General features: G+C 36.3%; 1 protein-coding gene across 1 annotated transcript in view; it reads right to left on the bottom strand.

Moving 5' to 3' along the window:
* Positions 1 to 13,467, bottom strand: part of RSBN1 (round spermatid basic protein 1) — a 43,161-nt gene that overhangs the window by 5,888 nt on the left and 23,806 nt on the right. The window contains exons 3-5 of the mRNA XM_019956778.2: positions 9,182 to 9,319; positions 8,485 to 8,627; positions 763 to 930 (exon numbers count right to left, since the gene is read on the bottom strand). Coding sequence (XP_019812337.1) covers positions 763 to 930; positions 8,485 to 8,627; positions 9,182 to 9,319 — 449 coding nt within the window. The remainder of the gene's footprint in view (positions 1 to 762; positions 931 to 8,484; positions 8,628 to 9,181; positions 9,320 to 13,467) is intronic.

The following is a 13,467-nucleotide window of genomic DNA, read 5'->3' as shown; positions in this document are numbered from 1 at the left end:
AGAAAGCCAGTATAGCAGTTGCTCCCAAAATTAAAAATAGAATTACTATGCTGCCAAGTCGCTTCAGTCGTGTCCGACTCTGTTCGACCCCATAGACGGCAGCCCACCAGGCTCCCCCGTCCCTGGGATTCTCCAGGCAAGAACACTGAAGTGGGTTACTATATGACCTAGCAATTCCACTTCTGGGTATATACCCAAAAGAATGAAAGCACGGCCACGAAAAGATGTTTGTTTATAACAGCCAAAAGGTGGATGCGACCCAAGTGTCCACTGACAGACAAATGGACAAACAAAACATAGCATATACATATAATGAAGTACTATTCAGCCTTTAAAAGGAAGGAAATTATGACACGCGGTACCATATGGATGAACCTTGAGGATACAATGCTAACTGAAATCAGTCAATCACAAAAAGACAATAACTGTTTGATTCCATTTATATGACGTATTTAAAGTGGTCAAATTCATAGAGTGATGTTCGCCAGGAACTGGGGGAGAGGAGAAAGAGGAGTTATTGAATAAAAGGTATAGAGTTACAGTTCTGCAAGATGAAAAAGTTCTACTAGAGATTTGTTTTACAACAATGTGAATATACTTAATATTACTACAAACATTAAAATTAAAAATTGTTAGGATTTTCATTTTCATTTTGTTATGTGTATTTTACCACAATTAAAACTGTTCGCGACTTTTCAAATTGGTTAATGCTGCCTTAAGAAAATGTGGACTCAATCTTGCAATTGAGTTCCATTAACTTACCATTCACCAAACTGTACAGCTTTCAAAACCCCAACAGCAGCCGTACTCTGCCAGTCAAACCCCTGACCTACATGATCAGCATGAGCTCTTGTCCTATCTTCAAAGAGGACTTCCCGGGGTTCACTGGTCCGAGGTAGGTACTGGAGATTTTTAATTTCATTCATTGATCTGTAGTCAATTTGGTTTCAAAATAATGAGGGAGAAGAAAGCAGCAACATAAAAAATTAACAGCAGTAAGACAAATAAATCTACTAAAATACCAAATCTTAAATGAGGGCTGAGAAGGTTCAGCAATTTCGATCATCAGCATCTGACATGCCATAATGTAATGCTGAATGGGGTGACCTCCTTTTCTCAGTCATGATGTCATGATAATATGACAGCTGTTATCCTGACCTGGCACAAATGCGGTGTTTGAATATACAAACACTGTAAATAGACAAATATATATAGCTCTGTAGCATGTATATACTGCTCTATTTAAAATGGATAATCAATGAGGACCTACAATATATAGCACAGGGAACTCTGCTCAATGTTTTGGGGCAAGCTGGATGAAAGAGGAGTTTAGGGGAGAATGGACCCATGTGTATGTATAGCTGAGTCACTTTGCTGTCCACCTGAAACAATCACAACATTTTTAATTGGCTATACTCCAATATGAAATAAGAAATTACCAAAAGATTAGTTGCCTAGTAACAGAAAATTTGATTCACAATTCAAGGCTGTATGTTTCTTGTACCTGGAGTCATTTTTAAGTCTCAAAGCATTCTACTAGACTTAACTGAAGAAGGCAACCTGAGCATCTACATCTGCTTCCACATGAAAATGGAAGTAAAAGACTTCAAGCTAATGTAGTAAGGGTGGGGAAGAGAAGTGGAGGAATGGATGGGATTATAGATGAAACAGAACTGGCTATGAATTGGTAACTGTTGCTATTCAATACATGAGAGTTTATTATATTATCTTCTCCTTTTTTGTGCGCTCAAAACCTTCTAAGTATAATAATCTAAAGGTGACAGTAAAGGAATGAATGCGAAGCAACAAAGAAAATAAATCAGTAAATGAACACCATCAACACATTTCTGGAAGATGAAAAATGATTAAAACTTTTTGGACTAATGAAACTGAGCTGAGAAAGCCACAAGCCTAGACTAAACAAGAAGGGAATGGCAGCTAAAAAGGCTAGTAAAATAAGGATAATGGACAGAAAGGAAGTACAGTTGAAAAAAGAGCAAATAAAGTGAAATTCTGCAAATTAAACCTGTCAGCTGTCACTCCTGTGGCAGAAATTTGGTCAGGTATTTAAACTCATACAGAAGGCAATGTAGGTGACCCACCAGCATTTATCTCTCACCTTAATTTCTTTGAAAGAACTCTTAATTTTTATAAGGTCTCTCTGTCCCTACCCTCATTCACAAGTTCCAGAGATGGATCCTGATGAACTCTGGCAAACTATGTTAAGTTCATTCCCCTTGCCAGTGATTGATACAGGAATAAGCACAAACCGATTCTGGCTAGCAATATGACAGGAAATCTGCTAAGACTTTTGGGAAGCTCCCTGGCTCCTAAGAAAGTAGTAAAGAAAACACTCTTTTCTTTTTTTTAGATATAACCAGATCCAGATGTATACCTAGAACTGCTATCACCATTCAGCAACAACCATAATGGAAGCCACTGTAAATACAAAGCCTAGGTAGAGAGAATGACAGAGGAGGAAAAAGGAAAAGACCTTGTTTCTTGATGACAACACTGAACCACTGACTATATGGGCCTAGAGTCAACCTCTCTGAACTTCCTAAAATACAAGACAACATTTTACTTTATGAACCAGTTTGAATCAATTTTGTTGCTTGTAACCAAAACCATTCTGATAAACTTTCAGCCAAAAATACCTGCATGTTCTTCTCTAAACACATTGAACTTACTATATACACTCACATAATCCTCTGGCATTTGGACATATCCTTTAATGTCCACTTCTATGCCTGTTAACTCTAAAGTGAAACCTACCTATTGACAAACCTTACTGAAATACAAAAAGAATGCCCAGTAAGCCCAATGCTTTATTTCTAAATAGAAACAAGTAAACCAAGAATCACCAGATATGTGAAGACAGTCTACAGCAGCCTGAAAAACAACAAAATAAACAACACTGAAATTTAAGAATTTTGTCAGAAGACAAATGTCAATGTCCCAAAATCGAAAGCAGAAAGATAATAAGAAATATGAAGCTAATCAAACTGGGAGATCTATTCAACCAACAGCAGTTTCCAAAACCATTGGTTTTGGTTACAAGCAACAACAGAAAGAAATAATAGAGAAATGAAAAGATTACTGAAGCAACTAAGCAAGAAAAATTTCCAGAAATCAAAAAAGACATGAATTTTTAAGTTTAAGGAACCCACCAAACAACAAAAAGGATTAAAGTGTAAGAATAGGAATTAAAAACCCAAGCAAAGATGTGTCATTGTGAAATTAAGCTCCCAGGAGAGGAAAAGAAAACAGGTTACTTACAAAGGAACAATAATGACACTGGAATTAAGACTTCTCATAAACAATATTAGATACCAGAAGACATTGGGGCAATGTTAAAAAATCCTAAGGAAAATACATCTTCTAGACTCCAGCTAAACTACAGATCATATTTAACAACAGAAAAAGAAATTTTCAGACATTATGATCACTCAATACCTTCCTTTTCTTAGAATATAATGAGTATGTCATCAAGCAGAAAAAGAAATAAACCCAGAAAGAAGACAACCATAAGTTTAGGTAGAAAAACATTAAATGGGAACTACTAGGTAGGTAACTGTGAAATAAGCTTTTCACACTGAGGTTAAAAAAACCACAGAGCTCCAAAAGATTTCCAGGTAAAAAGTGATGTGTTAGACCAGACAGTATGGTTGAAATTCTGGATTCTTGAAGGTATGATAAAAGCAAAGAATGCAATTAACTAACAACATTCTCCCTCAAAGAAGCTATATTTAAAAAAAAAAAAAAAAAAGGCCAAAAAGCAGCAGTAGCCAAAGCCATGTAGAAAGTTAGTGTGATTTTAGAAAAAAGTCTTTGTAACCCCATTGGACTGTAGTCCCACCAGGCTCCGCTGTTCATGAAATTCTCCAGGCAAGAATACTGGAGTGGGCTGCCATTCCCTTCTCTAGGGGATCTTCCCAATCCAGGGATTATAGGTCTCCTGCTTTGCAAGCAGATTCTTTACTGTCTGAGCTACCTGGGAAGCCAAATCTTAAACAACAGAAAGAATAGAAGATATTAGAAATATGGTCAAAAGTGTACAGTAGTATCCCCTCAAAAAAGGCCATCAGAAACAAGAAAAACCAAACAATTCAAAAATAACCAGCAAGATCCAAATATGAACCAAACTAAAATGTGGCATGATTTTCAGTATCTAGGTGAAATATAGAAAAGAAAGATCCTTTTGTTTATTATTCCTTTGAGTGACAACAAACCACTCGAACCTTAGAATACGAATTTTAGCCTCCAGTAAACTTACTACCCATATTATTTTAAATGCCATTTACTGACTTTCAAATTTTAGAATACTGCTCTTGACAAAGCATATAGAGCCTAATTACAGTTTTAAAACAGAATATGAATTAAGCTCAACAATGTATAAGCACAGTTGACAAAAAGTACAAGGGGGAGGAAAAGGCTAGAGTAAGAGTCATTTAACTATCTGGAAAATCCCAAAAGGAAGGAATCCCTACCCAGTATACCATGAAATTGACAAATTTCCTGTCAAAGCCTTAAAACAAAAAGGGCATTAAAAACAGAAAACATTTTTGCCTCTGGTGAAAAAAAGGTGTTTTCATCTGGAGGAAAAGGTAGCCAGGATTTTGTTTTAATTATAACCGCCCCCCCATACTGTTTGATGTTTTAAAACCCTGTGCATATATTTCTTTAACTCTAGAGTTCATAAATTTAAAGATCATCTTCATTTGCAGTGCCCTTGATAACTAAACAGCTTCCGCATTGATTTCATCATTTTCAGCAACAGGACATTGTCAGTAACACATAAAGATGACATTACTGTTTAAGTTCTGATTTATTCACTCTAATTCAAACTGCTTTTGATGGCTCTCTTAAGAATATTTAATCCCGATAGAAATTAAATTTGATAGTACCTCAGATTAGTGGAGAAATAATAAATTGTTAAATAAACAATGTGGGTACAACTGTCTAATTACTTGGAAAGAATGTTAAACAATCTCTCCCTCTATACTGAAATCAACACCAGGTTAAATACATAATACTGAAATCACATATGTAACTAGGAGAAAATGTGAGTATTTTGTAACACTAAATGAGAGAAGGCCTTTCTAAATTTGCCACTAAGAAAGAAATCTCAGAGGAAAAGATGTATCTGACAACATATGAATAAAACTTTCTGTGACTAAAGAGAAAAGAAACAACATCCCAATGGAAATATAAGTAAAGAAAATTAAAAGGGAATCACAGAAGAAGAAATTCAAACCCCTCAAAAAGGCAAATTAAAATAACATTTTTGTCCAATCAGATGAAAAAAGAGAATGTTAGTGGAGGGCACAGGGGAAAGGGTATTATCTTACTATTGGGTAGAAATATAAATTGGTACATTTCTGGAAGTCATTTAGAAATGTGTATATACTTTGAGCCTTTAGCAATTTCTACCAAGAAAATAAACATGCATATACACAAAAAATATCTACCTACCTACCTACCTATCAACCAACCAGCCAGCCACAATGATGTACCATAAATGTTCAGTAATTGGCTTTAGTGGGGGAGATGGCTGATTTGCATTAGGTTGGTGCAAAAGTAATTGCAGTTTTCATTGTTGAAACCTGCCATTTAATACTGGAATACATTCTTAAATAAATGTGATTATGTTATATATCATTTTAATGTGCATTTCTTGCTTAATGTTTTGCTAATGACTTATTGCTTACTGTTTGCTTTATATTTATTTTAGACTATAGAAATGATGTTAGACAAAAAGCACATTTGAGCAATTTTCTTATTCGAGTTCAAAATGAGTCGTAAAGCAGCAGAGACAACTCGCAACATCAACAACACATGTGGCCCAGGAACTAGAAACGTACACACAGTGCAGTGGTGGTTCAAGGGGTTTTTGCAAAGAAGATGAGAGCCTAGAAGATGAGAAGCACTGTGGCTGGCCATTTGAAGGTGACAGCAACCAACTGAAAGAATCATCAGAGCTGATCCTCACACAAGAAGTTGCCGAAGAACTCAACCTCAACCATTCTATGGTTGTTTGGCATTTGAAGCAAGTTGGAAAGATGAAAAAGCCCACTAAGTGGATGCCTCATGAGTTAACTGCAAATCAAAAAAAGCGTCCCTTTGAAGTGTCATCTTCTCTTATTCTACACAACCATGAACCATTTCTCGACTGGACTGTGATGTGTGATGAAAAGTGGATTTTATACAACTGGTGACAACCAGCTCACTGTTGGACTGCGAAGAAGCTCCAAAGCACTTCCCAAAGCCAAACTTGCACCAAAAAAAGGTGATGGTCACTGGTGGTCTGTTGTCGGTCTGATGCACTACAGCTTTTTGAATCCTAGCAAAATCATTACTTCTGAAAAGTATGCTCAGCAAATTGATGAGATGCACAGAAAACTGCAATGCAGGCAGCTGGCACTGGTCAACAGAAAGGGCCCAATTCTTCTCTACGACAATGCCTGACCGCCCGTCTCACAACCAACACTTCAAAAATTGAATGAATTAGGCTATCGAAGTTTTGCCTCATCTGCCATATTTACCTGACCTCTTGCCAACCAACTACCACTTCTTCAGGCATCCTGACAACTTTTTGCAGGGAAAATGCTTCCACAACCAGCATGAGGCAGAAAATGCTTTCCAAGTGTTTGCTGATCCCAAAGCATGGATTTTTATGCTACAGAAATAAACAAACTTATTTCTCGTTGGTTATTGTACATTGTAGGTGGTTGTACAGCTGTTGCTGACTGTAATGGTTCCTATTTTGACTAACAAAGAGTGTTTGAGCCTAGTTAAAATGATTTAAAACTCACAGTCCGAAACTGCAGTTACTTTCGTACCAACCTACTAGCTGATTTGCTGATTTCTGTGGTACAAATACTCCCAACATGGCCAATTTCAAGCTATTCACGTGACCTCACTCAGCGTGGAATTGTGAGGCTAACAATGGCCCTATGAGCTGGTATAAACTGGTTCCAGCACACCACTGTCATGTTTATCAAAATACCATTTATCAATATACTAAAAAACAGAAACAATTTACATTAATAAAGAATTGGTAAAATAAATCTTGATACAACCATACAGTCAAAACTACACAGTTATTTAGAAATGATGATATGGCTGCATCTTAATAAGACACATTTTAAAGTAATCATCATGTAAAGAAGGAATTCATCGGGGTACAAAGAAAATTTATGAGTGAATATAGACCAAAATTTAAAGGTTAACATGCCTAAATGAGTGGGATTATAGATATTTTTTGCCTTTTTACTTTTTTTCTGTTATCTGATGTTTGTTTTTTAAGTTTCTACCAATCAGGAAACCAATCATTTCCTTTGGGGAAAGATTATAGAATAAATCTTTCTAAAATAAATAAATATATAATACTTTAGAATTTAGAATATCAAAATTCATCATTATGAGGTACAAAAACTGTGGTTTAGCAATGTGCAGAAGTTTTGGTTTACTGCCATGTTCTATCATGCTACCACCTCACATTTATAGTTTTTATAAACTATTTTCATAATTATCGCCAAGTACTAAGGTTATCCATACTTAAATCTAGTGTTGCTTTTCTTTTAGTTTTAAGGTAAGGTCTAAAGCTAATCTGTTAAAACTCATTTTGGGGACCTTAATTTTGAGTTCCTATTTCCATAATCTAAGCAAATATATGCCATGTTCAGTCTCATTAAATGAGATTTGTTCTCATAGTTCTAAAGTAAGTTAATCTACGTTTGTTTTAAACAAATTTTGCTTCAAACAAAAAATATGTTAGGCCAATATGAATTACTATACATCACTGGTTTTACTCAGCGAACACTGATCACTTGTTACGTGCTATGAAGAATTAGACTGTCCTTAAAAAGGTTAAAATTTATAGTAAAAACCAAAAAATTTGTGAACAGATCATTAACGAACAGAATGATGTGTGAGCACAGAAAAGGGAATGACCAATTGTTTAAGGGAACAAAGAAAAGCTTCACAAAGGAAGTGACATCCAAGTTGAGTTTTGAAAATTCATTAAGAGTATATCAGGTAGAAAGGAAGATGATGAAGGGATGCTACTCCAAGTAAAAAGAGCAAGGCAAAAGCACACAGATGTGAAAGACCATGGTTTAGAAACTGAATTCAGTGTGACCGGACCAGATTAAAAGCAGATACACCTAGAAGAAATACTGTCAGGGCCAGATGATAACAGAACCTTATCAACCACACAAAGGAGTTTGGACATTTATCTCGCAGGCAATTAGGACCCAGGTTTTAAGAATAGAAGGATTTTTTTTTATTTTTAAAAGGATGCCTCACTCTGGTATCTGTGTAATGAGTGAACTGGACTAAGGAACTGACAAGAGATTTACTTAAGATAGCTCTTTAAATAAGTCAGAAAAAATGGTTTTCAAGCTGCTCAACTCTCAATTATTTCTATAAGCAATCAACTAAAAAAGGGCTTTTGCTTATCTGAGAAAAACCAGTGTTTACCGTCGTCTTTTGAAGGGTGACTTTGGCATGTCTGCTGTAGGGATCATCTGCTCTCCTGGCCTGACCCACATGATGGGCCCATCATCACTCTGGGACCTACACTGGAGTCGGAGGCTGGAAAGTGTACCCCAGGGCAAAGTCATCTGGAAGTCAGAAGAATAAGTCACGTTAAAGGAAATTTTTTAGACTACTTACAAGTTAACCCCTCACACCCAAAAGAAAGCTTTAGGAAGCTTATTTTGTGTGTATAAGAAGAAAAAAAATGTTTTATTATTAGATAGTAATTTATATGTAAAAAAGAATAAGTGAAGTATTTTACTTAAATAATTTTCTGAACCGTTCTCTTCAAAATATGGGACAAAACTGAATTTTAATAGATAAGATCAGCTTGTGTATGCACGTGCTCAGTCACTCTGTCGTGTCTGACTCTTTGTGGCCCCAGTGACTGTAGCCGGCCAGTCTGTCCTCTGTTCACAGAATTTTTCTGGCGAAAATACTGAAGCAGGTTGCCGTTTCCTCCTCCAGAGGAAATTCCTGAACCAGGGATTGAACCTGCCTTTCTTGTGCCTCCTGCATTGTAGGCAGATTCTTTACCACTGTGCCACCTGGGAAGCCCCTACGATTAGCTTAAGATTTTTTAATGCAAAGTATCCATTTAAATAGTGATCAGAACTTTAATAATCTGAAAAACACTCACTTTCAGAAATGGTGATTCTTCTAACATATCAAGGAACTCTGGGAAATAATCACCAACTTCTTCATCTACTGCTCCAACGAGACTTATCTGCCGCATAGGACCTGCTCGGTAGGTGCCACAGCAGTATGTCCTGTTGACCTGAGATGAAACGAAAGGGGGGCGGAAAGGAGTGAAGTATACTATAAGAATCAGGACAGCGTATTGTTTCCAATGTTCCTATTTCTTTTACATACTAAGAATTCAATGGTCAGTACCTTGGATAAAATCAACAGTTACAGAAAGGCACCCTAGCACACTGACAAATATATTGACATATGAAACACAAACAGAAATTCCAAAATGCAAGTCAGTCCATGGTCCCAAGGAAATCTCAAGGAAATACTGAAAACATTAAGATATAAATTTCTCTGGGAATGATGATTTTTAACTCTTTAAACACTTGTGATCTTTATTAGGGGAAAAAAATCAGTAAATAAACAGTTAAATTGACAGGATAGGGAAAAAAAAAACTATTAATTTGACAAAAAAGTCAAATTAATCTTCCATATTCATTTTGTAGTCCCTAGGCTGAAAGCTTTCACATCAAGCCAGATACAAGGACAACTACTATCAAAACCAATCTCCCATCACTTCCATATTAAGATTCTCCACCCAGGTAGGCTGATCATTTTTTCTAACCAATTTAGCCAAACTTGTATCTACCTGCAGTGATTTTTCTCTTGAGTCTACCTTCTTGGAATGTCTTCTTTTCTGTCAACCTAAATCTTAACTTTCAGATATCAGTTCTAGACTTTTCCTCTGGAAGCCTTCCTGATTACTCTTATAATAATCTAATGTTACCTGCAAGCACATAGACATTTTGTATCAACTCTCTAGTAAGCTTAAGGCATGTTCTAAGCAGCCCTAAGAAATATGAAGCCCAGAGAATCCTAACCTTCACACAGAATCTACCAACAATACAAGCTGATATTAATTCTAGCCATATCATGTATGTTCTTAATACTCCAACCTCCAATTCAGAATGAACTGTTTCTCAAATGGAGAGACAGATCCTGTACATACAGATGACTTAAACACTAGATTCTAACCAGCATTTCACCTTGGTTCAGTAACCTAGCATTTTCTACCTTATGTAAGATGCAGATTAAGTTGAGAAGCCTAATATATAATTATACTTTTAAAAGGTAGGTCTCTATTGAACAGTCAAAATTTTTTTTTAAAGACAATTGTTACTGTTTCAAAAACCACCTATTTTGCTTAACAGAAAGAATAAAGGACCTTCTAGTATTTCTTACAGTTCTTTACTGCTAGTTTTTTAGCAGTGTTTTCAGAATCATCCCACTGCTTTTTTTTTCTATAGACAATTTAATGTCATTCCACACACACACACACACACACACAAGGTCTGAGATCTTGTTATTAAATAGCAGTCATTTCTTAATTCCTTATGAATCTTTCCCCCCAGATCTCCTTAGGTGATCCCAGACCAGAATTACCTTGCATATATTTGTATGAATTACATTCCATTTGTCTGTATGATCATCATGCTATTAAAAGTCACGGGAGGCAGTCTGGGGAAAAGGATATATTATGTGATATAGAGGTAAAGAAGTTTTTCTAAGCAAGCATTATTCTAACCTTTCTAAGCCAAGCACCCTAAACAACTAAAGCAGATTTAACTTTGGTATTGATACCAGCTCTAGGAACCATATGCTTTCAGGGTTAATAAAAGAATTATCAGTCTCTTCCAAATACCTCCTCCAGCTATTCCCAATTATCAGAAATTCCTTCCAGCAACGGCTTTCAAACTACATGGTAAGTCTCCCAAAGATGAATCACCATTTAAATCTCACATAACTTAACCTTGAAGAAGTACACAGCCATGTGGTAGTTTTCATCAACTTCTGTGGCCTGCTGGCTTTGAGATTATACAACTTTTAATGCATTAAAAATCTGAAATCACATTGCTTTAAATTTTACACACAAAGTGAAACTGAATTAACATTTTTATACAGTACTCCATGATTACCTAATTTAAGTACCACTAAATTCAACAGCACTGAGCTTGAAGACAACGTAAAAAGGCAAACACCTACAATAATTAATATGTGACATGTAGTAATATAAAACATCCTCTCCTATTCTGGAAAGAGAAGAAAGTAAACCTGAAGAGGAGAAATTGTTGAATTTATGCTTACTGAGTCTAGAAATAATCAGCCATTAAACTCTGGCCCCCCCAAAAGGTGGTAGTAGTAGAGCTGTTTAACAGTATCTACTGTTTATATATAATAATTTAACAAATGCTAATGTTTATAATGTATTTTAAAAATTAACAGCACAAGTTAGAAGACTGACAATATTTATGGCCAGAAATTCAACATGTACTAACTGTGACCTAATGCCAAACAAGCAAATTACTAATTATCGCCCAGTAACTATTCTTTTTTTTTTCTTACAAAACTTCTTGGGCATAGAGCTGCTTGGCAGCTAAGTGTGACTAAATTCTGGCCAAAATGTTAGCATAAGTTACATACGCAATTTCCAGACCATATATAAGCTGCCTGCTTTCCACTTCCTCTTTTTTCTTTTGAGGGCCAAGTTCAACCATGCACATGACAAAGTCAGAGGAAATGGAAAAACCAAAGATAGAACAAAAGTAGAATCCAAGATGACATCAGATGGGACAGAGCTGCTTTACCTCTGGACTTGTTATTTAAGAGAGAAATTTATTTTGTTCTAGCTACTATATGTGCGATCTCTTTGTTATGGTGGTTTAGCCTATACCATATGTACACTTTGTACTAAAGGAGGTAATACTTCATATTGCACAGATGACATCTGGAGTATTATCTCCTGCTCTGGGCTAAAAAAAAAAAAAAAGGCTATTACAAAAGCACACTCAAAAGAGAACAACTAAGATGATTAGTGACTTGGAAATCAGAAAATTGGAAGAATGATGAAATTAAAAATATTTCAGAAGTATATGACTTGAAATTATGAAAGTGGGGACACAGTAATCTTCAAAAACTTGGAATCTTCTCACAAGTAGCCTTACATAACCTTAAATAAAGCACAAGGATTACAGGAAGGCCAGTATCATTCATTTAATCAAAGTTTACCATATATTATACACAGAAACTGTCCTAAATACAGATACAGCAAACCAGACCTTTAACTAGTCCCTGTAAACTTACAGTCTAGTAGAAAGAGGCAGACACTAAACAAATATTTAACTATAAAGTGTGACAAGTCTTCAGGCACTTTTAGGACACTATGAAGGAGAACATGGGATCCTGATCTAGGGAATAAACTGTTCCTCAAAAATAACAATGAATTAAACTCTATAGAACAAGTTTAAGAGCTTCCCGGGTACTTCAGCCGTAAAGATCTGCCTGCAACAAAGGACACCATGGTTCAATTCCTGGGTTGGGAAGTTCCCCTGGAGAAGGGATAGCCTACCCACTCTAGTATTCTTGGGCTTCCTTGGTGGCTCAGAGGGTAAAGACCTGCCTGCAATGTGGGAGAGCTGGGTTTGATCCCTGGGTTGGGAAGATCCCCTGGAAGAGGGCATGGCAACCCACTCCAGTATTCTTGCCTAGAGAATCCCCATGAACAGAGGAGCCTGGCAGGCTACAGTCCATAGGGTTTCAAAGAGTCGGACACAGCTGAGCGACTAAACACACATAACAAGTTTAAAGGAAACAAAATCCTTAAGCATCACTCTTTCTAGGGTCTAAAAGAAAGCTAATGGTGCTAAATAGAAAACAAAGGAGAAAAATAAAGATGAGACTGGAGAAATGAACTGTAGTTGGATTATAGAAATCCTTGAAGGCCACATTTAGAATTTGGGAAGTCACTAAAGTAAAAGGAAAAGAAAGTTATCAGGTTTGCCTTTTTTTAGCAGGGTAGGGGGCTTGGGGTTTGGTTTGGTTTTGTCAAAGGGACAGTGAAAGAGAAGAGACTAATTAGGAGGTTTCTGGAATAGTCCAAACAAGAAACAACAGACTAAGCTTTCAGCAGTGGAGTTGATGTTTTAAAAACTTGAAAAATAATGATAAAACTGTGAGGTCTTGGGGAAAGATCAGATATAATAGAGAAGAGAAAGGACTGTCAAGAATGTCTTACAGGTTCTGCCCCTGGCAACCAGAGAAACCACTCTTTCTACCAGAGGAGAGGACCAGGTTTGGGTGGGGAGGTGATACCTTCAGCTGGGGACAAGATGAGCTGAAGAACAACTCTTCTAAAGACTCTCAAGGTCTTAATCCCTAGAACCTGTGACTGTTATC

This window comes from Bos indicus, chromosome 3, assembly GCF_029378745.1.
Source record: "Bos indicus isolate NIAB-ARS_2022 breed Sahiwal x Tharparkar chromosome 3, NIAB-ARS_B.indTharparkar_mat_pri_1.0, whole genome shotgun sequence".
NCBI lineage: Eukaryota > Metazoa > Chordata > Mammalia > Artiodactyla > Bovidae > Bos > Bos indicus.
This window is presented reverse-complemented; position numbering and strand designations above follow the sequence as displayed.